Source organism: Corvus moneduloides, chromosome 22 (genome assembly GCF_009650955.1).
Source record: "Corvus moneduloides isolate bCorMon1 chromosome 22, bCorMon1.pri, whole genome shotgun sequence".
Lineage (NCBI taxonomy): Eukaryota > Metazoa > Chordata > Aves > Passeriformes > Corvidae > Corvus > Corvus moneduloides.
The window spans coordinates 2573424-2598469 of record NC_045497.1 but is presented as its reverse complement, the minus strand read 5'-3'; the positions used below and the strand labels follow the sequence as shown (position 1 = coordinate 2598469).

At 46.9% G+C, this 25046-nt stretch overlaps 1 protein-coding gene across 1 annotated transcript in view; it reads right to left on the bottom strand.

The window, feature by feature from the left end:
* Positions 1-1599: 1599 nt before the first annotated feature.
* SKI (SKI proto-oncogene) overlaps positions 1600-25046 on the bottom strand; it is a 101467-nt gene continuing 78020 nt past the window's right edge. Inside the window, exons 3-8 of the mRNA XM_032131610.1 lie at positions 13306-13431; positions 12721-12836; positions 10906-11186; positions 10207-10508; positions 7924-8154; positions 1600-5906 (exon numbers count right to left, since the gene is read on the bottom strand). Of these exons, the coding sequence (XP_031987501.1) occupies positions 5718-5906; positions 7924-8154; positions 10207-10508; positions 10906-11186; positions 12721-12836; positions 13306-13431 (1245 nt within the window). The 3' untranslated portion in view covers positions 1600-5717. The remainder of the gene's footprint in view (positions 5907-7923; positions 8155-10206; positions 10509-10905; positions 11187-12720; positions 12837-13305; positions 13432-25046) is intronic.

Sequence of the window (25046 nt, the reverse complement as noted above, 5' to 3'; positions counted from 1 at the left end):
ATCTGTGCCCCACACAAGGTTTGGATTTGCCACGTACATCCCGTGTTTGGGTTTTTAGTGGTGTTTCCTGATGGCTGGGTAACACAAGCTGTTGAATAAGACATGGAAAGTTTTTACTCCAGGCCTCAGGAAATTGGATTTTTATTTCTGATTATTATATTTATTTCAGCTACTTTGAGTTTGGGTCATTTCAGCTCACTTTGTTACTGAGCAGGTTCAGGTCTCAATGTTTCTCATTCCTAGTAAATTAAAGTTATTCTGTCAGCAGAACCAGAATTTTCAAACCCAGTTAATTACCCCTTAGCCATAAACACAAGACAGCTTGACTGGGCTTTACCAATCTGTGTTTCTGCACTCAGAGGTCCTTGGAGACAGAATATATCATTTCTTTTGGCCTCTGCTACTAAGCCTTATCAATCCAAATCTGCTTTGATATTTAGTTTGTAATAAGAATACCATGGCAAGTCTCTCCGAGAAGGATCAGCAGGAGGAAAGGTATTTGAACTTTTAATTTCAGGACCCAGAGTCACAGTAAGGCTACGCAGGTGGAAGGACACAGATGTGGGTGAGATATGGGGCACAAGATCCCTCCCCAAGGATGTGGAGCTGCATTTAGGACACAAACCCGTCCATTGGAAAGCTGAGTGAGTCACAAATAAGAAGAAGAGATTTATTTTTTTAAGCTCTGCTCATTCTCCAGCTTTTCCACTGCTTTACAAGGGCATTTCAGAAATGTCCCAGAGCTGTGGAAATTCTGCAGCCACTTCTCAGAAAACCATGAGAGAATTATTCTGACATATGTTTCCATCTCCTGGTTTTTGCATTTTCCCCTCTTGTGTTTCTTTTTCTTTGACCTAGAACAAACTTCTCTATGCTTACAATTCTCACTATTCCAAAGAAATTTCACTTGTGTGTTGGAGCTTCCCCATGCAGGGGAATGCAGTGACCCCAATTAAATTCCAGTCTCCTTCCAGCAGTGTCCTGTGCAGCCCTGCAGAGGTTTAGTGTTAAATGATGCCTTGGGGAGGGTCATTTTCCTGGGCTGGCCAGGAAGACACGAACCAGGTGCTGTGGGATTGTGGCCTTGGCACATCAAAGGGGGAGCAGCACCTCAGCAAAGCACAGAGAACTCCAAAAACATCCCAGAGCTCTTTATTTTTTTCTGGACAAACAATTTTATTTTCGGTAATGCGTCTATACACTGTACATTCAGTCACTGTGGTATATAAGCATAGCTATTTTCATACATAATCTCATAAAGTCCTTTATTTTACAATATTATCTGCATCGGGGGGAGGGGATGTGGAAAAGGGGGTGGAAAAGGACTATCAAGGTACACAGCGAAATAGATAAATATGCCAAGCTTTTTTCTTATTTTTTTTTAAATCAGGCATTTATAAACAAGAAAGCATACATTACTTACATAAAAATAGTTCTAGAATAGTAGAGTAAGTCATAATATTGTCATTAGCAGCAGCATAGGAGAGACCAGGATAACAAAAATGTGCTGAAATGCTATTGGCTATTATAAATGTAAAGATTTATTTTTCTTCAATTGAAAAAATGTCATTTCTGTGAGTTCTTTCGATTTAAAAAAACAAAACAAAACCAAAAAAACAAAACAACAACCAAGCCAACAAAAAACTTCTCTCTAAAACACATGGACTGCTGAGAGGGCAGAATGGAACAAAAATCAACCTTTTGGTAATAAAATACTTTACAGTGAAAATAAGGACAAATAAAATGCAAATGATGGAGAAAGGTTATAACCCACATTGAAAACTTGCAAAAAGATTTTGTTTTGTTTTTTCCTAACAGACAGCAAAGGTTCTTCTCAGTTAAAAACACAACTCATAAAACAAGACAACTACCAGGTAAGAAAGAGTTTTGAAAAAGTAAACACCATATACACTTATAATACAACAGTGTAAAATGAAAAAAAGTATTTACATGTTGAATTTACTTTTAATGTTTTTTTACATTGGCTAGTTCTGTTTGAAAAGCAGAATATTATATATAGAGTTAGCTGCTCCATAGATATGAATGTTATTGCTGTTGTTTTTTTTTTTCCCTTCGTTAAGTCTTCGTTCAGTAATAGAAACAAGGAGTAATTAAACTGAATATACAAGTAGTAATATATTTGTAGGTACAGGGAGAGTCAACAGCCTGTATGAAACACCTCTTCTCCCTTGGAACTTCTTAAAGGAAACTAAAGCACAGAGGATGGGGGAGATGGAGGGGCAGCCCCTCTCCCTGGGAATGCAGCAGGGAGTGGGGGCTGAAGGAAGGAATTCCATGGGACCAGGCTCACACAGCTTTACTGAGGTGTTGCAGACACAGGAATGACCCCAGAGCTCCCTGGCCTTGAGCACCTTCACACAGGGGGGCTGCTCTGCAGACCCACCCTGGTGAGAATCGGCCTCTGGGGCTGGGACAGACACACTTCTAATTACTCTGAATTAGAACTAAATTATACACTCTGCAGAAATAACTGATCTATTCTGCAGAAAGAACAATCTGATTGTTAAACATGGTTAGGAAATGCCCAGTAGTTTAAGCCAGACTCCTGTGCGCCCCTCCTGGGCAGTGGCTGCTGCTGGAGAATGTTTGTTCCTGCTCTTCTTGCACCTTATTTATCTTAGAGCTTTTAAACCTTAATTGAGAGAAATGGCCTTTCACTCCCAAGGACCAAATTCTAGGCAGTCTTGGGGCAAGTTCACCTGCAGGTATTGCCCTGCATGGAGTGACTGTGATGTGGGGCAGAGAGGAAAGCCCCAGCTGTAATTCTGGTTTGGAGATTCTTTGCTGCCCCTGTGACCCTTTACCTGTGCAGCACAGGTGAGGCTGCTTGGTGGTGATTGACTATTTACTGTTCTGGTTTTTTCCTTTGAAAATCCTGCAGATTTCCCTCCTTCAGGAGCGGGGGAGCCTCATGCCCAGTGAGTGACTGCATTTCCCTGAACACAAAAAGGAAAATTCATGGTGTGCTCAGGTGAGTGGCTTTTCCTGGGAAAAACCAGCTGGACTTGGACATGTTGCCATTTTTTCTTGGGTATAAAGGGAGAGAAGCTATCAAAGATCAGGGGGAAAAACCCAAACAAGCAAAATTTCCAAAGCCAGGCTTCCATGAGCCGCCACAGGAGTGGGGTCTGTTCTCTGTGTGGTTCCCAACACGGCAGTAAAGCAGAGCATGAGAGACTTGAAATGCACAAAAGTGATCAGCTACAGCTACAGTTGTTTAGTTTCCCTTGAAGAAATAAGTGGATAATACAGATCTGGAAATCATAAGGCTGAGAACATTTTTCTGCATACTGCATAACAAAAGAACCCCTTTACATAAGACAGTAATAATGCCCATTAATGACTATATGGCAGAGTTTAATCCATGCATATGATTTAATAATCGCAGAAAAAAACATACAAAGAAAATAAAACCCCACATTAAAAAAAAAACAAAACAACAACCTGCTCAAGCATAATCAAAATTCCTTTTGCATTGCACTTTAGAAGGAGATCTGCACCTAGAGCCAGCCTCCAGCATCCCAAACACACAAGGGCCAACCCCTGTATCCACAGACAGGTTCAGGTCATTGACTTGGTGTGACTGTTTCTTGCTCCCAACAGTTTTACATTGTCCCAGTAATTCCACTCCTTTCATATTTCTTCTTTTTTGTACCTAAAACATATATATGAACTTCTCTGTTAATGCTCACAGTTATTATCATGGTTATTATAATGGTTTCAAGCAAACAGCTCTTGTTTAAAAAAAAAAAAAAAAAATCTCTCTAATGTATGGTAAGTAAATACCATAATTTTAGGATTGGAAGCCGCTTTCTGTCTACTGGGAAATAATTTTGAAGCTTACATAGTTTGCATCAATGTCCAAAAGCAAATAAAGATTACTGGAAATATGTTTCTTCTTTTAGAATAACTTCTGGGTATGATGATGCATAGGGGGTTCTCTTTTTTTTCCCCTTTTTTTTTTTTTTTTTTTTTTATTCTTTTAAGGTAAAAAAAGTGTCAGCATTGCCTAGAGAAGATGCTGAGAGGAAAAATGAGCTGGAAGGCACATCTGCAGCCCCAGATCACATTTTCACTTGCTTGAGTGTGTCAGAGGTGAGTGTTTATGGGTGAAAATCAACTTTTCTCATGATCAGTAAAGCACCAGCTTTATTTGTTAAGCACTTTTGGGAGCATCTCTGCTGCTCCCCAGCTCGGGTCAGATACACAGCCACGAAACCAGGTTCTAACTGAACCAGCAGCACAGGGGGAATTCCTGCTCTGGGGATTCTGGGCCTGCTGCATCCTCCTTTGCTTACATGGATGCTGATGGGAGGTGTCAGTGGTGGCAGACTGGGTTCATGGTTTGCACAGCTCTTAGGGCACAATCTCAAATGCTCGACATGTACATTTTAGAAATAGGGAATAAAATGCAGAGTAAGATTCTGACAAAGTGCAGGTTTAAAAAAAAAAACAACAACATATAAAAAGCCTCAGCACTACCCCCAAGGCAGTGATGGTTTGCTGCATTGTATCCCGGGGCTGCGGCTTGGATCCCAAAATTAAAGTAATTTCTCTTTTTAAAAACAAAAAAGTTTTTTAAAAAAAGATGTAGGCTTATTCACAGCAGCAAAAAGGTTGGTTTTCTGTTCTGTAGTATCCGACACTGCGACGTTGGACTCTCCTTGGGCACAGAAATCCTGACTGACAGTTCAGAATGGAAGCAGGGAAATACTGAATTCATGGTAAGATGGTGCAACAAGATGAGTTTTCCAGAAAACTGAAAGCTGAAGATTTCAGAATGACAGATGTCTCTGCTTTGTTCCTCTACCAACTCATCATCCATTTCCTTCCTTTCTTCCTTTTTTCTCTTTCTTTTCCCAAGGTTGAAGTGCTCCTGGGTGAAGTCTCTGAACACAGGGGGGTCTGTGGGGCCGGGCTGGGGCTCTCAATCCAACCCCTTCTGCTCCCCTCACCCCCTGCACACTCCTGCAGCTTCCCTTCTTCCTGTGTCCAGGGCGGGAAATGGACATAATTCATTCTAAGGAAAAAAAAATCAACTTGGAAAAGCACTCTGAACTTCTCCTACACCCACGTGACGGGATGGAACCGCAATGGCTTCCGAGATGGCTGGAAAACTGCTCCTGACATGGCATCATCACCACAGAGGGGCTTCTGCACAAAGAATCCCAAAGCCTATAAAGTCATTAAAAATTGTGCATCGAAGGTTTGTTTTTTGTCTTTTTTTTTGTTTTGCTTTTAAAGGTTCATTATAAAAATCTTGTTAATTTTTTTTTTTTAATACCAAGTCTGTGTAATGAATTATTTTAAATAGCTTATAAGAAAAGTTGGTTTGTTTTTAAATTCCAAAATGTTCCAACAGGCAGGAGAACACAAAGCCACTGCCGTGCTCGCCTTGGACTCCGGGTTTAGCTGGACCACGCTGCTTTGCTTGGAGTTTGCCAGTAGAAAATTTGCTGTGGACTTAAAAGTATTTTGTTTACAAACACTTTGTGTTTTCTAGGCACAGTAAGATGTTGTGCTATATGGATTGGGAAAAAAAAGAGGCGGAATTCAGTGCTTCTGTTCTAGAGAGTAACAACATTTGCCTTCCAACTACTGAGAATCCATATTCCTAAAGTGTGTGCCAGGACACCACTACTCACACGTGCACTCCCAGTCCCACTCTCTCCCTCCCTGTGCTGGAGGACAAAGGGTCAGTTCTCCATGGGGCTCGAGGTGCTCTCACTGCTGGGCTGGCTGCTGGCTTTAGGCCACAGTTGTTCCTGAAGTTCCTTGACCACCTTCTCCAGGTGCTCCCGGGCCTCCCGCTCGTGCAGGAGATCGGCGCGGAGCTGCTCCCGGTCGGCCTCCGCGTGCTGCAGCTTCACCTGCAGGTCCTCGATCTGTGGGGACAGGACAGACATGGGTGTAGGGCATGGGGTAGGATGGAGCCTGTGCCTCTCCACAGACCTTGCACAGAGTCAGGGAAGCAATAAAATGTGTACCCAGGCATGGGATTATCAAGATTGAGGCAAGGAAGGAATTCCCTGTTCCTTTTTTCCATACACTACTGCAGTACAGTGCCTGCTTATCTTTGAAACCTAAATATGGCCAGTGACTCCAGCTCCAGAAAGGAAGGTGAAAACCAGAAGAGTTAAGAAATAGTTCAAGAATTCCTTAGTGCCACAGAACTCTGGTCACTTCTTCAAGCATGGCTGTTATTTCTTCAGGCAGTGGCAGCAGCTCAGCAAAGCAAACCCCAGGTGTTGGCACAGGGGATTCACTTTCAGCTCTTTCACAATGATTTTTAATGGAAGGGACCAGAAAGGGCCTCAGCTGCAGATGGGCCAGGCCTGTCCCAGCTATGGATTAAAGCCCTGCAGTGTCCCCACTTTGCTCACAGCAGGACCTGCAGCTGCCCTTGGCCTCCCTGATCTCTCTGTTTGGTACTTTCTGACAACAAAGGCAGAGAAAACTCCCAGGACTGGAGGGTGCAAGTACCAGAGAACAGCACCCTTGGAAAAAGGAGATTTCGGCAGTGAGATGGCCATTCAACAAGGAAAGGAAACCTCCAATGGTTTGGGCTAAAATGCAGGTATACCTCCCCCATCCATGTTTAGATTTCAGGGTAAGAAAAAAGAAGGCATAAACCACAGCTACTCAATGAGTATTAAGCATTAATACTTTAAGCCTACACAGAGACATTTCCACCCTGACTCTGTTGTCTTCTCCCTCCTGGCCTGATGCTATTTCTGTCAGACTGAGCCTGTCTAGAGAACCGTGGTTTCCTCAAAAATAATGTGTGACCAACTTCCTGTTGCACCTCAGCTGTAGCTACAAGGATGTATAAAGCTTTATCTTAAAATTTCTCACAAGTTAAGAACTTAAAGTTATAATGACATCCTAAAAAATTCAGCCTTGGGAGTGAGTTCTCACAGGAGCTTTGTGTTACCAGCTGAGCCAGCCCCAAAACAGGAGCTGCCACGTGCCCTTTGCTCAAGGACAGCTCTGGGGAACTCAGGAGTGGCTGTGACAGGCGGCTGCTGCAGGGGACACTGCCAACCTGCCAGGCCTGGCCTCAGAGAAGAGGAGTAATTGGCTACTTGAGTTCTTTTTGAGGTGATTTTTAGCCTTTAAGCTTAGGAAACCTCATCTGTTCCTTCCCAAGGAGGGAATGCATTAGGAGATTGAAAATCCCCAGTGACCCCCAGGACACACCTGAGCCCCCCAGCCCAGCCCTGCCCCTGTTCACCTGCCCTGGTGCTGCTCCCCAGGGCCCAGAGGGAACGCCCAGCACAGCAGCCCCAGGGCGGCTCTGTTTAGTCTGGACACCCCTTATCACCCCTTATCAGTGAGACATCCTGTGATGCTGGGAGGAAGCCCCACATCATTTCCTGCTCCTGGCCAGACGTGTCTCAGCGGGCACAGGCGGCCACTCCCCTTCCTCTTATCAGAGCCCTGGAGAGTGTGAGCTTTGCTTCTGCTCTTCCCCTGCACCCTTAAAGCCACCACGCCAGGGACCTGCAGCTCCCACTTCAGGCCTGGCAACACCTCCAGGAGCACCTATGTCTCACAACTCCTGGAATTCCCTCTGCCAGGACCTTTTCAGGGCTGTGTTAAACTATGTGAAGTATTTGAAGTACATATAAATATACACATACTGAAGTATGTTAAACAGTAGCTTTTGAGGGCTGTGTTTGAGGGCTCCCTTTAACACAGGAGGCCCCGCACACCTCTGTGGCAGGTGCACGGAATGCGTTTAAATTCAGGCCCCATTTTTTGGAGCCCTGGCTGGCCCCTGCCCTCTGTTGATGCCTCTCCCAGCCAGGCTTCCAGCTCAGGAGCAGGGCTGGGAGCAGTGCCTGGCAGGGGATGCAGAGGCAGGGGGAGGGAGCTGTTCCAGCCCCTGCTGGGTCTCACCTGTGCTGAGTACTTGGCCCGGAGCCTGCCGGCCTCGCAGCCCTTGTCACACACGCGGATCTGCCGGGCCTGCTCCAGCTCCCTCTTCAGCCGGATCCGGGACTCGTTGGCTTCCTTCATCTTCTTCTCGTTCTCGGCTCGCAGACGCTCGATCTCTTTCCGCAGGTTGCGCTTGGCTTCTGTTGCTTCCCTCAGCTTCTCTTTCTTGGCCACTCTCAAGAACTCCAGCTCCTGGGACACAGAAGCAGGTAAGGAGTGAGTGCAAGGAAGCAGAGCTGCAAGGGAAGCCATCCAAACCACATTCCCACCTCCTGCTGGTTGTGACCAAGGCAGCCCATGGCTAAACCCCACTCTGAACTTTGTACAAGCCCTTCGCCTTTAAATCCTGTGGAGTTCCTGCACTCCAGCTACCCTGAAGCCCAGCATAACAAAAAGCTCGGTGCTACAGCCCCATTTTGCTTTGTCAAGCAGAATAGCTGCGACCATCTGGGCCTGAATAAAGATGAACTGCAGTTGGAGAGAGCTCCAGCACCAGCTCCACGTTCCAAACCACTCGACTGCAGTGCCTGGGCTGGAGCTGAAGGCTCTGAAGATGCACAACGTGGAAAGTGCAGTTTGAGTGTCCTTTGTGTACGGCAAAGCTCGACAGGACAGTTCTCTACTTCCTGCAGAAATCAGTTCCATTTTATCAAGCCCCAAAAAATCCACTTAATGGAAGGACAAAGCACAAGCTGTTTTTTTCCTGGCTCTGGGGTGCTGTAGGTGACTGGGGTGAGCCCCAAGACGCCTGACAACCAGCCCATGGGCTGCTCTGTCACAAAAGCTGGAAAACTCCAGGCTAAAACCTGAAGGTGAATTGAAACCACACTTTGCTCTGGGAGCTGCCACTCCCCCTGTCCAGGCTGGGAGCTGCTGCCTTGGAATCTCAAATCCACGAGGGAGCCATTAACTGAGGTGATAATGATAAGGAACCTCAAAGTACAAAGGAAGAAACTCTTAAGTTGTTCAAATACACGTTCACAGCAAGCACAGAGATGTGGCTCACATTTCCTAAATGGTTAAATTAGAAACTAAAGATCTATTTTTTGCCCCAGAAGCAGCATTTCCTCCCTGTCCGAGTCAAACCCTCCAGCCCCGGTTGCTGTGAAGTAACACTGCAGGGTCATGGGAAATTCACTCTCTTGACAATCTCACTTCCCAGCCAGGCCATTGTTAGCTTGGCCATGCCTCTGGAAATACACACACAGCCCCTGGAAGTACAGAGAGCCTCTGGAAGTACAAACACAGCCCCTGGAAGTACAAACACAGCCTCTGAAGTACACACACACACACACACACACACGCACACGCTTTCTGTGTGTGGAACTGGGAATCCACACCTTCCCACATGGAAAACAATGGTTGGACACCAGAGTCCCTCTGCCTCCGACACAGGGCTTGATTTAACACTCAACTGCTTCATGTAATTCCTGCCTTAAGTACACACTATTTAGGTATTACTCATAAATGTTTACTTTAAATACATAAAATAAAACACAGATTTACTGCAATACAAAGGAATTCAGCAATTTGCTCAGGGTAACTAAAAACAAGGAGAACCAATGCTGGTTTTGTGTGTCCCATACTCGATCAAACTAGGCCCTTGTTTACTCCATCCCATGGATTCCAGCCCCAGCTTGGGAACAGCTCCACACAAAACATTCAAAGACAACACACAAATCTTCTACGTTGGCTCCATCTTCTATTTCTCTGCACTTTTTTTACCCCAGCTCAAACAAAAGCCAGTTCACCCATCACTGTGCTCAGTCCTGATCTGCAGCCCTGTCTGACCACTGATACAACTGATGGATCCAGGAAGTCCAGAAGTAAGGAGCTGCCTCCCTGACTGAAGCTCAGCAGGCCAGTGGGATGCCTGACAAAGCCCTTACTTCAGCTGTGGCCATGTCCCAGGAACACCCTCCCTCACAAAGCTTTTAAAGCTCCAGCTAAAGCCTCCAGAAATGTTTCCTGTTCAGTGAAATGAAAACAAAATAAACTCTGCTGGACGAGAAGATTTTTTCAGTAATGAAAAGATGTTGATTTTGGTAACCATGGATTTATAACCCAAGGAAAAACAGGTGGCAAGCTTAAAATGTAGGACTGGTTCCTGCGCTTTGGTTTCCCGGCTGGATTTACAAACAGAGCCCCAGCAAAGGCTGTTGCTGTTTGGGAAAAATGAGGCAATTCCTTTTTCAGAGCTCCCTGCTGGGCTGTACCTGGCAGGGCAGGGCAGGGCAGCCTTACCTGGTGCAGGCTGCGCTTGGCCTGCAGGGCCGCGTTCAGCTTCTCCTCCTGCTTCACCCTCATCTTCACCACCTCGTGCAGGAACTTCTCTTTGGCTTCTTTTGTGTCCAGGCCACTGTCCAGGGCCTGTCTGAGGTGCTCCAGCTCAGCCTCCAGCCCGCTGCTGTGGGAGTCAGGGTGTGCGGCCACCTCGTAGGAGCTGTTCACAGGGGCTGGGGGCTGCATCCCAGGGGAGCTCATGTCCTTGGCAGAGCTGGAGGAGGTGAAGGATGGGGAGGAGAGCGAGGATAAGGAGGAGGTGACTGGAAAACAGAAACATTAAAAATTAATTTGAAAATGTCAAAAATTAGTACATAATTATATACAACGCATATGTATTTTATATATTTACATAGGTCAAAATGTGCTGAGGCCCTTCTGTACAGAGACACTTGATAATCAATTTAAAAAAGGAAAGAAAATTAAAAAACTACTCATTTTATACTTTGATACTTGAAATATGATGAAAATGCAACCTTGACTTAAGGGACTGACTTGCAATTAGTTTGAATTGTGACTGTGCAACTCATGTCACAAAGGTACCATTGAGGCACTGGGCTTCCAGAATTCCATTTCGATCCCATGGAAGCTGCACAGGAACTCCTGCAGAAAACCCAGCCCACCTAAACCGAAACAAAGGCAGCCACAAGTGTCACTTACATTCTTCCCTGGTTTCTACTTCAATCTCTGCTTCCGACTCCTTGTCCTCCTCGGGGGCGGTGGCCGCGGTGGCCGCGGTGGCCGCGGTGGCCGCAGCCTCGGGGACAGCCGTGTGCTCCGTGCCATGTTTCCTCTTCCTCGGCTGGGCAGAGCCCAGGGACTCGCTGCTCCGGGACACCACGGTGGCACAGGGAGGGTTGCTCACGATCTTCTGTTGGGCTGGAGGGGCCAGGGCCACGTTGGGGGCCACGGCGCTCTCAAAGCTCTTGTAGGAGTAAAAGCTGGTTCGGAGGGGAGGCAAAAGGAAGGAGAAAATGGTCATATTCCTGCCTTTGGAGAGCTTCCCAATCCAGAGTTACACTGCAGCTGCAAACACACGTGGGAATGGCAGTGAATCCCACTGATTTACACCAGCTGACAACCTGCCCATGGTACCTTTTAGTGGTTTGCCCTCATTAAACCCGGGGATGATGGCTGTCCCTGAGAAGGGATCCCATCCCAAGTGCCACATATCCTAAGAGCACCAAAGAGATGAGATCTCCCAGAGCCTAGAAGTCCTAAAGCTGTTTCCTCCTGCTCTTCATGGCACTGCTGTTTTATGCAGCTGCGCAGCTGGACTTGTGTCTATCCACAAATGTTCTGTCATCTCAAAACAGCACTTCCTCAAGGAAAACCATGGAGTGGAAAAGCATCTTCTTGTGCCTCTGTGATTCTGACACACACCTGAGCGTCTGTGTGTAAAACCAAAGGTACAACACCCAACAAACCTTTGGTTAAACCTTGGTGTTAAAGGGCAGCAATACCATAACATCAAACACATGGAATTTTGCAAAAAGCAGAGCAAAGACTTTGCAACTTCAAATCAGCACCTACAACATGATGTGGTATCAGTTAAAATTTCTCCTGGAGCTGCTGAAGGTGGGTTTTATCCAATACTGAAATCAGCCAAATTTCTCACAGAGATAAGAGGGCACATTCTTACACCACTTCTCTCTCCACCTAGTTTAAAAATTAGGATATGCTGGTAGGCTTTTTTCCTTCTATTTTTCTTTTTTTTAATCAATCCCCGCAGTTTCTAAGAAACTTGTTCATTAGGGCAGCACAGTATGTTCTCCATAATACTCCCTAAAAACACCTGGTCACTTAAGTCAAACTTTCCAAAGAAATCATCACCCTCAGGCAGAAATCTGGCTTGGAGGTTTTTCAGACTGCACAGTTCCAGTCTGGCACAGGGATGTCGAATTGCCCCCACACTTTCTGTTCTCAGTGTGACACCACAGTCCCACCTGCTGTGGGTGACTCACTCAGTGCTGTTCCTCTCCAAGAGCAGAGCGTGGCCTCGGTGTCTGGACGGGTCTGACAGGCTCAGGAGCCAGGGCCCCCCAGGGCCAGGGCCCACAGAGGCTTTGGGGAAGTCTTCGGCCTCCCTGGCACTGCGGGGATGGGGGAGGATGGAGCTGTGCTGGGAACACTGCCCAGCCCCAGGAGCTGCTGCAGGTACCACGGACAGGGGCCTGGGAGTGGCTGGAGTTCCCTGACCACCGCCCCAGGACAGGGACTCCGTCTTCCTTTAAAGCAGCAAAGCCCAAGAACTTCAATGACTGTGCCCCCAAGTGACCGCCCCTTCCCAGCAGCCTCCACCTGGCACTTTCATGGCAGGTGTCACCTAAAACCCCACACTTCACAAACCATCAACACTTTTTTGTGTTTCCTTTCTGCAAATTAAATCCCTGCAGCTGCAAAGGCTCTGACTGAGCACGGGGACAAACCCAGAGCCACCTGCCATTCCCAAGCCCCCTGTCCCTGTGTCCTTACCTGTCCCGGATCAGGGCGGGCAGGTGGCTGGAGAGCTCCTTCTCACTGGCGGACACGGCGGGGGACCAGGGCCGGAAAGCGGAGAGGCGCTGCCGGGAATGGACACAGCCGATGCTCTGGGGACAGGGCAGGAAATGAGTGACTCCCAACAACCTTTGAAACCATAAAATCACCACGGAGGGGAACTCGGGCTTCCCAGGGCACCCTCAGTTATCCCCACAACTGCTCCACACTGGCCGTGACCTCCTCGCTCAGGGGTTCCACTGGCGGAGGGGAACTGCACTCAACAAGTTCAGTGTAGTTTGTAGGGATCACAAACAGCTCCTGAGCCTTGCAGGATTCCTGTACCTCAAAGGCACGAGGGAATTCCTTACTTCCCTGTCACAATTCAGGGCAATGAGCACTGGAGGGTGGCAAGGAATCTGGGGGGACTGTGTAGCTCAATGCTGACCAGGAATATTATAGAAATGTTACTACTTTAGAAACCCTGGGCATGTTCTTTCCCTCACTTTCTCCTCTGGTTTCAGTGGAGTGATGCTTTGTGCCAATTTGATCTCTCTTGATTACAAAAGATTCAACAATCACCTTATTAGATGAACTGGATAAGGACCGTAACCAACTGGACTGTTTTTCCTTCTCAGTAGAAGCTGGAGATTGGGAAGCAGAGTCATCTATTTTGGGCTTTTTGGAAGCAGGAGGATCTGATGAGACCTGAAACAAAAACAGGCAGGAAAAAGTCAAAAGTCAGAATTCCTCATTTTGCAATCAGCTTAGAAACAAGTTACAAGGCAAAAGCAAATTTTGTTATTTAAAAGGAAGAAACCGGGTGTTTTTCCGCTTTTTTCAAACGTAAAGCCAAACAAAGGAGTGCAAACAAGGGGCAGACACAGGCTGTGACATAACACACTTCACTCCTTCATGGGAGACACTCGGGTCAAGTGTGGATGGCGCAGGAGAGATGGGCAGTGAACAAAGTGAGACACTCGCTCCAAGCTGCAGAGAACTATCGGCCTTTTATGATTTTTGTATGCAGAAAGGTAAGTTTAATGTGGTTGCTGAACTGGAAAGATTATTTTAAACGAGAACAGAACAGACTTTGTTATTCTGTTTGCAGTGGTTGTTATGCCGATGACTTCACTACCCCACAGCTGCAGTGGATTCTGGGGGTGCTGCCAAGAGCTGCTTTGCCTTTTCCACAAGTGGCTCAGCTTGGCCCATAAATCATCCTCAAGCATAAGAAAGCCCTTTGGCAAGCAAAATCCCTTTCCTTCAACACTGTGAAGGAATAAAATTCCTATAGTCCCAGCGTGGCTTGCAAAAAAATTGGTAACTACTGGTTTAACTGGTGCACTGGGGATACCAGCTTGAAGCCCTGCCAGTACAAACACCTCTAACAGCAGGGAGGGAGAGGGTTCTGGACCTTGTGCTGCATCATGACCAGAAACAATAAAAGAAACATCCCACCCCCGTTTCTATTCCTTTTTCTGTCTTTTTGCAGTTAACTCTCCACCTTTCCCCATTCCCACTCTGCCTGGTTCCCAGAAAGGTGGCAGAACCACACTGCAGTAATTAATAATTGCTCATATTTGCATTCACTTGTTTCATCCTCACACCTCACTGTGATTTTTGTGGGCAAACAAGTGTTGATCCAGGTGTGTCTGGAGAACCTGTGGATGGCAACATCCTGGGAGCCTGAACTGCTCCAGCCCAGGTGTCCTTCCCAGTGACAGAAAGGATCTTACTTGCCAATGTCCTGTGTCCTGAAAATCAGTCCCCTCAAGGCATCTTCAGTTGGGAACTCAGAGGCTGCTTCTCCAGGTGATTATTGAACCCTGAGCACTGTGATTTAAATGATTTACCTGAAAAGAACCCGCGGAATTGTCCAAATGCCCTCCTCCGGACTCCCTACCTGAGAGCTCTCTAACTGCACCCCATTAGCACCTCGCTTAGGAGGAAATGACAGCCTCATGTCCCAGCAGAGCCTGCTGCTCCCCTGGGAGCAGGGCAGATGATTCTCCAGCCCATGCCAGCCCATCTGGCAGCACCCCCTCGCTGCCCTCGACAGCCCAGTGTGCCCAGCACCGTCACCAAGCCAAGCCTGCAGGGCTCAGCACAACATTCCCTGGCACCACGGAGCTCGGGGCAGCTTTCCATACGCAGCAGATGAAGGAGGATGACATGGGAGGGGGTGTGTGTGTGTGTGTGTGTGTGTGTGCAACCCCCAGGACAAAATTAGCCCGTGCCAGTGCCAAATTCCAGCTCCATGGGATTTGCAGCGGATTCTTTGGGCACAGCTTCAGGCTTCCCCGGGGCTGCCTCCTTCCCCCCCGTGGCACAGGCCCTCCCCTTGTGCCCAACTAGGAAAAGGCATTCCTGAGCCCTTTCTGTACAAAACACAGGACAATGAACTGGAAAAGATTTGGGTTTGCTCTCAGAGATGCTGCCTGTGCAGAATTAGTGACAGCATCAGAAAGGCATTTGGCAAGTGGCTCCTGATCCCAGCCCTATCCACTGGGGATGGGGAGCTGTGTAGGGAGGGGAGCTGCAGGGTGGGGAGGAAGGGGGGCTTGGAATGAAACAGGCAACAGGTGGCAAGACTCAGCATGGAACCCGTCCCTCCCCCCGTCCGTCCGTCCTGAACATTCTGTCCAGGCAGGAATGGGACGGGCCCGGGAATGGGACCGGAGCGGGACCGGCACCGCCGGCACCCCGAGCACAGCCAGCTCTGGAAATGGGGAGGAGGCTCAGCCCAGAAAGGCCGGGGGGAGATGTTCCAACAGAATGATCTCGTTTGCTTCTCTAAGGAATCATCTCCAGCTTTCTCCACTGTCCCCCTTCTTTCGCCTTCAAGTCAAGGCTGATCCCAAGGACCAGGAGGGTCTGAGCCCAAAACCTGGGGAATGCTCCTTCACTTCCCTGTCCAGGAGCCCGTGATGATCTGGAAACGTGGGCTGCAGCTGGAAAAAAGCAGCAAAGGAGGAAAACACAGGGGAAAACAGGGCTGTGCTCCCCCAAAGGGATGGAAAGGACACAGAGAAGGAGCTGCTGGGCAGAGCCTGCAGGTTTTTCCAACCTGAAGTCATCCCCCCACCCCTGGACACTCCTGACAACCCAGAGCTGCCCGACGTGGAGCAGCACTCGACTCAAGAAGGGGCTGCTGCCAACGTGGTTTGGGAACTGCTGTGATGACTCCTCCAATCTCTCCATCCCTATCCCATTTGGTTGGTTTATATGGATCATCTGCTGGTTGAGGCAGGAATTGCCTCTTTGTAAAAAACCCACCTTGGATTTAGGTTTCACTTTAACAATGTAAAAATGCAACAATTCCAGTAGTTTCTACTACAGGAAGAGACTCAGATGTGGAAGAAGACAGACACTGAACACCAAATCTTCTCTCCATGTGACTCAGCCGTTACATCCCACTCCAGGACAGATTCCAGGCACCGAGATACCCCACTCCGACACTTCCAGCCCAGCCACAGCAGCCAGCAAACCTCGGTACTGCTTCAAATGGGGATGATTTGATTTCATTTTTTCCTCTTTGCCAAACAGTGAAACACACCAAGTTGCAAAAGAAACACTGAAAACCCGATGTAACTTTTTTGCCATCTTCATAAGTGATTTATGAAACATTTGAACAAAAACTCAAGAAGACTGAAATAAATATTTCCTTATTTCCTATTCATTTTTATTTCCATTGGAGGCAACTTAATCATCTGCTGTCAAATGGGCTTTGTGCTGGGCACAGCCACTCGTTAATAGACATTTTCTCCAACCCACAGATGGAAGAAACTTCAGGATTCAAAGCGGGCCCAGAAATGCTTACGTGAAACATTTACTTAAGCTCTGGGACTGTTGGTTTCTGAAGCAAGCAAATTTTAGGGGAAAAAAGATACAGGAAGGTTTATAAAGTCACTAAAAAAAGATTTCAGAGGTACATTCCACAGGAAAATTTGGGCTGTGAACTTTGCCAGCCATTTTAAGGCAAACCGAAATTAGGTGGCTCAGCTTGGCCTGCAGCCAACCAGGGCCACATTTGACATGTCAGATCAAATTTTCTACTTCAATTAAGTATTACAGTAACAAACCATGAGACCAGTGGAAAAAATTTTTGACCCTCTCCTTCTGAGGAAGACAAACCTGCCCCAGAGCTCGGTACCAGGAACAGAACCAGCAGTTCCAGGTCAGGCACCTCAACGACACTTTTTGCTACAGCAGCAATGGAAAATAAGCCAAAAAAAGAATTCTTTTCTTTTAAGATGTGGGAGTGCTCACAGGTATGAGGATTCTTGGTGCCTGAGTATCTACCAAAACACATTTCCAGAATAATTCACTTTTTGTCCCCTGCTGTATCCCAATGCCGGGCACTTGAGAAAAGGTTTTTCCTCTCCCCTCATCCTTTGCTCCTCTACCCCAAACCCACAACATGTGGTACTGAAAACTGGGCTGCTTTTGCCTTGTTCAGAATGAAAACATCAACAAGTGGAAAAGATTTATGAGGCCTCCATACCTGTGGAATTTTTAGCTTAGAAATGTACCTTCAAAAATCAGCCCACGCTCCAAATCCTGATTTACCCTCTGCTGATAAAATCTCCCTGCAACTGGGTCTGAGTTAGGCAAGAAATCCCAAAACCTGATTGAAGACACAGATCTGGTAAAACAGGGCAGTGGCACACATTTATCTGTGCTGGTCACCTTTCCCAGGCCAGGGGTAACTGCACTTCTGTGCTGCTTTCACTGGGGAATCCATCCCTTGGCCTCGACCCCTCCTTTAGAAGAGGGGTGGGAAATGTGGGCCCCAGACCAGCAGAATCCTGGCACATCGTGTGGCATCTTTAGAAATTAAAGATTTACTGTCCCCAAAGCTACTGAACTATCCCAACACAGAGAAATCTGTATTCCAACCTCTTGAAAAATTAATAGGGAAAATACTGCGAGGCTGAAGAATTCCATTTTGCATCCTTAAGGCAGGTGTAAATCAGAAACGATTCCACTGGAAAACCCGCAGCTGGAAAAGCAGGGCTAAGCAGAGAAAATAAAAACTGGGCTGCAAATCTACAGCATCCTCTCATCCTGCTCAGGCCGCTGCTCATTCTCACCCGGGGAGCTCAGTTACACCCTGAGAACGGGTGGAGCTTCCTGTCCCATCGGATTCCCCGTCTGGGTGCAAAAACTCAGCCACTTTCTCAGCAGGGCAGCAACCACCAGAGCTGGGCTGATGCAAACCCAGAGAAACCCAGGGAGGCTCTGCTGGGGCCCAGACGTGCCAGACAGCACAGGAAAAACCACAGCAGAGGAGATAAGAGCCAACAGGGAGCACCCTGTGCCCCCGAAGGAGCTGCCAATCTCTGTATTTCATGGTACTCTGAACTCCAGAAAATAAACCACGGTTGAGCAATCAGTGTCTGAGCCCTGTTCCTGCTCCACGAAGGGCACGTTGAGAAATACAAGTGGAACTGAGAGAGAGAACTTCCAGGGTCTATTCTAGGTGGCTTTCCTGGTTCACTTGTGTGACCACAGACCAGTCACACCCAGCTGAGCAGCAGAGAGAAAATGGGTAACACCACTGACCCATTTTTAAAGGGTGCCATGACATTTATCTGCTGCTTTTACTTGGAAGAGAGATGGATGCAAGGTTTTATTTTAAGCCCAGTGAAGTCCTGACCCTCTGGGGCCACTCCTCCTCTAGGAGCACCCATTTTTGGGCTCCTGCTGGCACAGGGATGTATGAAGTTCCCCAGCTGTGTAAAATGGCATTTCAGAAGGAATGTACCTTGACCAGTGACAAGGATTCAAATCCACTTCTGGAGGTTACTGAGACCACAATTCCCACACCTGGGAACTGAACTTGGAATTCTCCATGTGCTGCTTTCATGAATCACAGGCCTGAGTCTCTCTAAGAACAGGCTGAACCACACGAGAAGGGAGAGGGCTCTGTCTTCAGATTTCTTTCAGATTCCCAGTTAAAATCAAATTAAAAATTGCCCAGTGGAGGCTTCTTCCACGTGGGAAAAGAGCCCTTTATCCACATCCTTTAAGCCTCCAGGAGCACGTTGCCCATGGCCAGAACATTTCTTCCTAAAGCCTCTTTGTGACGTGGTCCAGAAGTGATTAATAAGGTATTAGAGGTCTTTGTAAGGACTGCACTTTCACGTGGATTAGAGGAATAAATATATTCAGGTACAGATTGAAAGCTGGGGAGGGTTGTCTCCATAATAAAAAAAGCTAAAAATAAAGCTGTGCCACGGAGCTGTAAGAAGATTTACTGCTTGTCTCCTGTAGATATTTAAAAGAGAAAAAACCGACCACACTGCAGTGTCAGTTCCAGGGAGTATATGGAGCATTTGTTTTATTTTTCTTTTTTTTTTTCCTATTTTTTTTTTTTTTTTACAATTTTGGTTTCATTGGGCAGGAATCCAGACTTTCCATCTTCCCATTTCTCGCTGCTCTGGTGGAAGCACAAGTACTCATTTTCCCCTGTCATTTTGGGACGTGTGATTACGGGAAGTATTTGCTTTCTATTCCTGCCTTCACAGCACATGCTGGCTGCCAGTGTGTCCCCCAAGTGCGACCTGGGGGGAATCTCCACCAACCACAGCGTGGAGCAATTGCCAGGCACAGGCAGAGAAGGAGCTGGGGAAAAATCCCTCCTGGAGTGACCTGCTCTCCCTGCCCACGGATGAGCCTCGGGGGCTTTGTCTCTTCCTCAGAGGGGGCTCCTGGCAGTGCAAAAATCTGATTTTTCAATGCAAATGCACCTTCCCAGCTGGTCTGGAAGAACTGGATGTAAAGAGGAGATGGTTTGGTCATGTGGCAGCATGGGAAGTTCATCTGAGAACTGGATGTAAAGAGGAGATGGTTTGGTCATGTGGCAGCATGGGAAGTTCATCTGAGAACTGGATGTAAAGAGGAGATGGTTTGGTCATTTGGCAGCATGGGAGGTTCATCTGAGAAAGCTGGGAACTGAGTTTTTCTCACACCTGTGCAAAAATCTTTAATTTCTATGGAAACACATCCAGAATTTCCAACAGCAAAAGTGAAAAGGGACTGGGCTATTTTATTTCAGGCACTATCACAGTTTAAAGCAAAGTCCTACAAGTACCCTTTGATGAATTCATTTTGTAAAGGCAAATTTAAATTATTTTCTAGAACACTCTACATAGCCCCTGGCACAACTCATCATCCATTTTCAAAGCTTCTTGGCTAGCATAAAAGAAAGAAAAAAACCCGTTTTCTCTCCTGTCTCAACTTTTCTTTCCGTTTATTCCTTTAGCACAAAAATTAGGCCAGATGACATCTGCTGATTGCACTTATCCTTGGGAGCAAACACAAGGCATTTCTAGCAGGCTGTGCTACAGCAAACCCAGCAAGCACCTCCCAGGCACACCCCAGATCCACAAACTCCAGTCTGAAATGCAGGGAGGAAAGGCAAATCTTTTCTATTTCCCACACACTGCTAAAGCTGCTGGGCCACTGGGGACTTCACTGCAACTTAGGAACTTTTTCCCAAGTTCCATGATGAAGATTCTACCTGGAAACCTGCATTGATAAAAAATGCTCAGGCAGCTCACCTGGCTGTTTAATTGCTGATCTTTACAATTATTCTTTTAATTCACTGTTCTCCTGGTACATCCATCACGTAAAATTACTCTTTGATATAGATATGGATCTATAAATCCATACAACTCTCCAAGTCTTCTACAAATGATGACTTCTTAACAGCCATTCTCTTGTTCTCAAAATTCTATGAATCTTTAGTAGTTGCTCACAAAATCAGTATTTCCCATTTAGAGTGATTCTGATTCCCCCAGAAATCCCTCTGCCATGGGCAGAGCACAAACCCATCGTGGGGTGATACCCTCTGCCCAGTTGGGAACACTGAAATAAGCCAGAAAAAAGGAAAAGCCATGTGTGACTGTGGCTACCTCAACCTCAGTGTTAAACCCCTCAAGTGAAGCACCCGTGATTCTTCTGATAAAGAAGCCTCTGCAAGAGCTGATCATTTGTTACATGACGTGCTTGCCTTTTGCCTCTTGGCTGATGCAACTGGAAGCCTCTTTTCCACTGGCTAAGAGTCTGTTTTGCCCTTCCAGTGAAAACGAAAAGTTACAGCTTGAAAAGAATTCCCTGCCCTGTAGTTTAAACCAAAACAAAACAGCTCAACTCACCCTTCCCCCTGGCTGAGCAGAGCCCATGCTGGAGCCCAGCACAAACCAGGTCAGAGGGGCTCAGCAGAGAGAATGGCCCCTTTTCCTCTGGCTGTTTTTATTGGCAGCAGCTGCCTGGGAACTCTGGGATGCCCTGTCAGGACCAAGGGAGGGAAACATGGACAGGGATCTGTGCTGCACACACAGGCATGGGTGTCCCAGGAACACAGGGAGCACTGCTGGCACTGAGAAAGAACCAAGGGGAGGGCAGTGATGCCATCAGGTTCGTCAAGGAAGAGCAGAATTTCCCCTGTGGACAGACTTGCTTTGCCCAGTCGCTGTTTGTGGGGTCACAGTTCTGGTAATTAAAAAGATGTTTGGGAACAAAATTTTCTCCTCACATTTTCTCTGCAATGCAACCAGGCTCCCTTGCCGTAACTGCACTCGAGTTCCAGCTCCAAACTCTCCCAGGAGTCTGTTCTGGATTGTGGAGACATGTCCACTCTGCCAGCCAAGAACCTCAGTTTAGTCTCCAATGTTATATAAAAGGACAATATTCCCCTTGTGACTTCCACTAACTCCAGCACAGTTTAGGAAGCCAAGAAAGGAGAGAGGGAGCTCTAAAACTGATAAAACTGATGGGCTTTTGATGCTCTGTTGTCAAACCCCTCTGCAGTACCTGGGCATGGAGCTGCCAAGCCCCAGAGTGCCCTGATCTGGGTCTCCCCCAGCTCCTCTGCAGAACTCCCTGGGGCACAGAAATCTGCCCCTGCCTCAACTGAAGAGCTGCCAGCACCCAACCTTTTTAATTTTGTGAGGAAAAGCAAACAGTGCAGAGAACAGCCAAGTCAGTAACCAGCCTTGATTTAACAATTCCCCCAGTTCAGCTGAAGAATCAATACAGTCAGCCCTCGCCCCACTCGTCCTCCCAGCACCTAATCTAGTCTTTCTGCCAGGCTGGCTCTCCTGGCCTGGCACATGTGTGTGAGCGTGTGACACTGCTGGTGAGGGCAGGGACAGAGCCTTTTGTCAGCCTAAGCTGGGACAAGAGCCTGAGGACATCCCTGGGAATTACTTCAAAGGCTGAAGAGGCAGCGGAGCACAGCAAGCACAGCCCCCATCGTCTGCACTGTGCCTCACACTCACCTGGATTATTTACAGGGCTCCTGCTCTGCATCCTCACCCTCCCACTCCGGGGAAATGCAGTTGATCAGCTCATCCAGCCGCCTGCAGGGTCCTTTTTTGGTCATACAGAATAAAAACTGTACGAAACAATTGGGATCCTCAGGCTGCAGAAAGGCAGCACTGCCCTACATTTATTTTTCACTGAATTTCATTTACTGGAGATGACCACAGGAAATGCTTCAGAGTATTCTGGAGGATGCAGTGTGTGTGGAATGACAGGACCTGGACAGGCTCTGCTTTGGAGCCCAAGTACAATGAGCTGTAGGGAAACAACTGCATTTACCTCCAATACCTTCACAAAGTCACTGTAACATCACCACAGAGTCTGGATTTTCTGCTCCACTCAGCACCCAGTGCAGTTTTTAAACCCAAGACTGCTTTACATAAATATCAGTGAAAGTCAATAGAGTGACCATGGATTAATAGTTACAAATCCTATTAAGGTTACAAGGCAGTGCCATGGAAAACCCCCAGTTCCAGTGGGAAAAAAAAACCAGAGCAAGTCCTCAGATATCTAAAAACTCACACCTTGAGTCTTTGTATCAGAAGATGACTGAAGGAGGAGCAACCATATAGTTCCAGATATTTTAGCCAATGGCTTTAAGTTACTGAGCAATTTTAATATTCTTCCAAGGAACTCAGTTTTCCGTCAAGTGCTGTAAGAACACACTGAGGAGTAACTTCTCCATACACAGGAGAGAGGAAAAAACCTAAATTCTTTGCTTACAAAACGTTTTGAAAGCTGCAGACAGGCAGATGCTTCCCTAAGCACCCGACAACCACGGTGCTCTGCAGTTCTAAGAAAGCCACAAGAAGCTCATCCACTTTAAGTAACAATTATTACTCCTGAACCGTCCCCAGAGCTCCCAGGATAAAGGCAGACAACCAATTACAGTCTTAGACTACCAAAGCTTATTTTGCTGCCTTTAGAAATAAGCATCACATGCTCTTTCCACCAGACATCGAGTTAAGGGGGGGGTTAAGGGTGGTTTAAGAGTGGAGGAAGGAGGAGGAGGAGGAGGATGAATGAAGGAGAGGAGAGGGCCCTTGAGTTTGCTCTTTGTGCCAAAGCCAAGCAGCTCTGCTGTGTCAGGAAGGGTTTGCTCTGGAGGAACCTTCCATGTTCCAGTGAGTGATTTGTTTAAACAGAATTAGTTTTAGCCACAACATGCAGGGGTGATGCACTCAGAAAAGGATTTTTGTCCTTCAGAAGGCCTGGTCACCTTGAGAAAAGAGAAACACTTCCAACAGTTACCAAAAAATTGAAGTAACTGAGCAAAATCACACGGTGGGATTGTTGGGGTGTCCTGTGCATGGCCAGCAGTTGGACTTGGATGATCTTTGTGGGTTCCTTCCAGCTCAGGATATTCTGTGAAAATATCATCCCCTCCACTGGGATGTTCATCGTGAACACCATCACAGAGGAAGAAGCCTTTAGCAAATTGTCTCATCCAACAGACAGAATTTTGACAAAAAGCCCACCCATTTCTCTCCTTTTTCCCAACATAAACTCACCTTTTGACTACAGGTAAGAGATCTAAGAGGAAATGCCCCATGTATGTGAATACAGAGAGAGAAAGGCACAACATTTCAAAAAAGCTACTTTGTGTAATATCAGATGAGGCAGCAAAAGATAATTTGAAGGGAAAAATGGAAGGGGAATAGGATGGACAGGAGGGGGAAATCTGGGACACTCCAAGAAGGCTTTCAGTTCTTGTATAACATGATAGATTTTAAGCCTTTAGGGGAGAACTGGCTGAGCAACACTGAGAGCAGCGTGACTGTGCAACCATGGGTTGTGTCTGCTACAACTCTATTAATAGGAGAGCAGATCAGGGAGGTTTGACTGTGCACACTCCACATCCACCAATAAAACTCCCGCTTTCCCTCCCCACTGCATCCCCTCTCATGGCCACAGTGACCATGTGGGGGTTCAGAATGCCCAGAGCCCCCAAAAAGGCTCCACTGCCACCCCAAACCAGACCCTTCTACTGAGAAGCCCCCCTGTTAGGCTTGACCCTAACTCATCCTCACCAAGCATTCAAAGTTCTGTTTGCCTCTATTCAGAATTAACAGGCTTTAAACAGGGATTTTTAGTGCTGAACTGCAGAATTTAGGCCTGGGTTGGTCGATGTACAAGTCCTGTTTGTGGTGCCCCAGCAATAAACACGGCCCCTCACGACGTGTGCTGGGCTTGGCTCTCACTTCTCACTTTGCTGTTACAATGCAAGTTCTATTCCACACCCCCATTCTGTGTGTGTAACGGGCCTGACCCCTATAAAGATGGTCAAATAAATATCTGGTGACCTCACAAGTATGAAAATAAGCTTATTTGAAAGAAAAAGTATATCTTCAGGGGGTTTGGCAGTAACTTTCAATTATTTTTAATTGCCTGGAAAATTAAAGTAAGAAAATAGTGTGGTATAAATGTTAGGGCACATTATTAAGCCGTTTTCATAATATCTTAGCCATAAGCTTAACAGACAAAAAGCGTTTTTTTAAGCCTGGGTCATCTGTTTAATATGAATGGCCTGTCTGTTCCCAGACTTCCTCAAGGGGTAACTGAACTGAAATATTCCATGATAGAAACCAGATTCAGTTTGACCTGGTAGGCAACGAGAACTCCACAGAACCTTCAAGCCTTGGGTTTAATTACAAACCACCACGGAGTCTGGACTGCAGCCTGAGATCAGAAACACAAAGAAAGGAGTTGAGGGAAAGTTTGGAGCTCTAAATGCCAATGTCCCTTCCCCCACTTTGCTTTGCTTGAACCATGGGACGGATTTTTTTTCTTATTATTGTCAACACAACCAACTTCCAAACTGCAAAGTAAGCAAGATTCCCAAGGTGTCAGACTGAGGCTGCCTTTCTTGCTGTCCTTCTGTTTGTGGAGTTCTGCTGTCACAACACTGACACTGCACCAAACCCAGCATGGGGACCAACATAGAGCTGAACTCCAGGATTCCAGGTGTCACATTTAATTTTCTTCTTTTG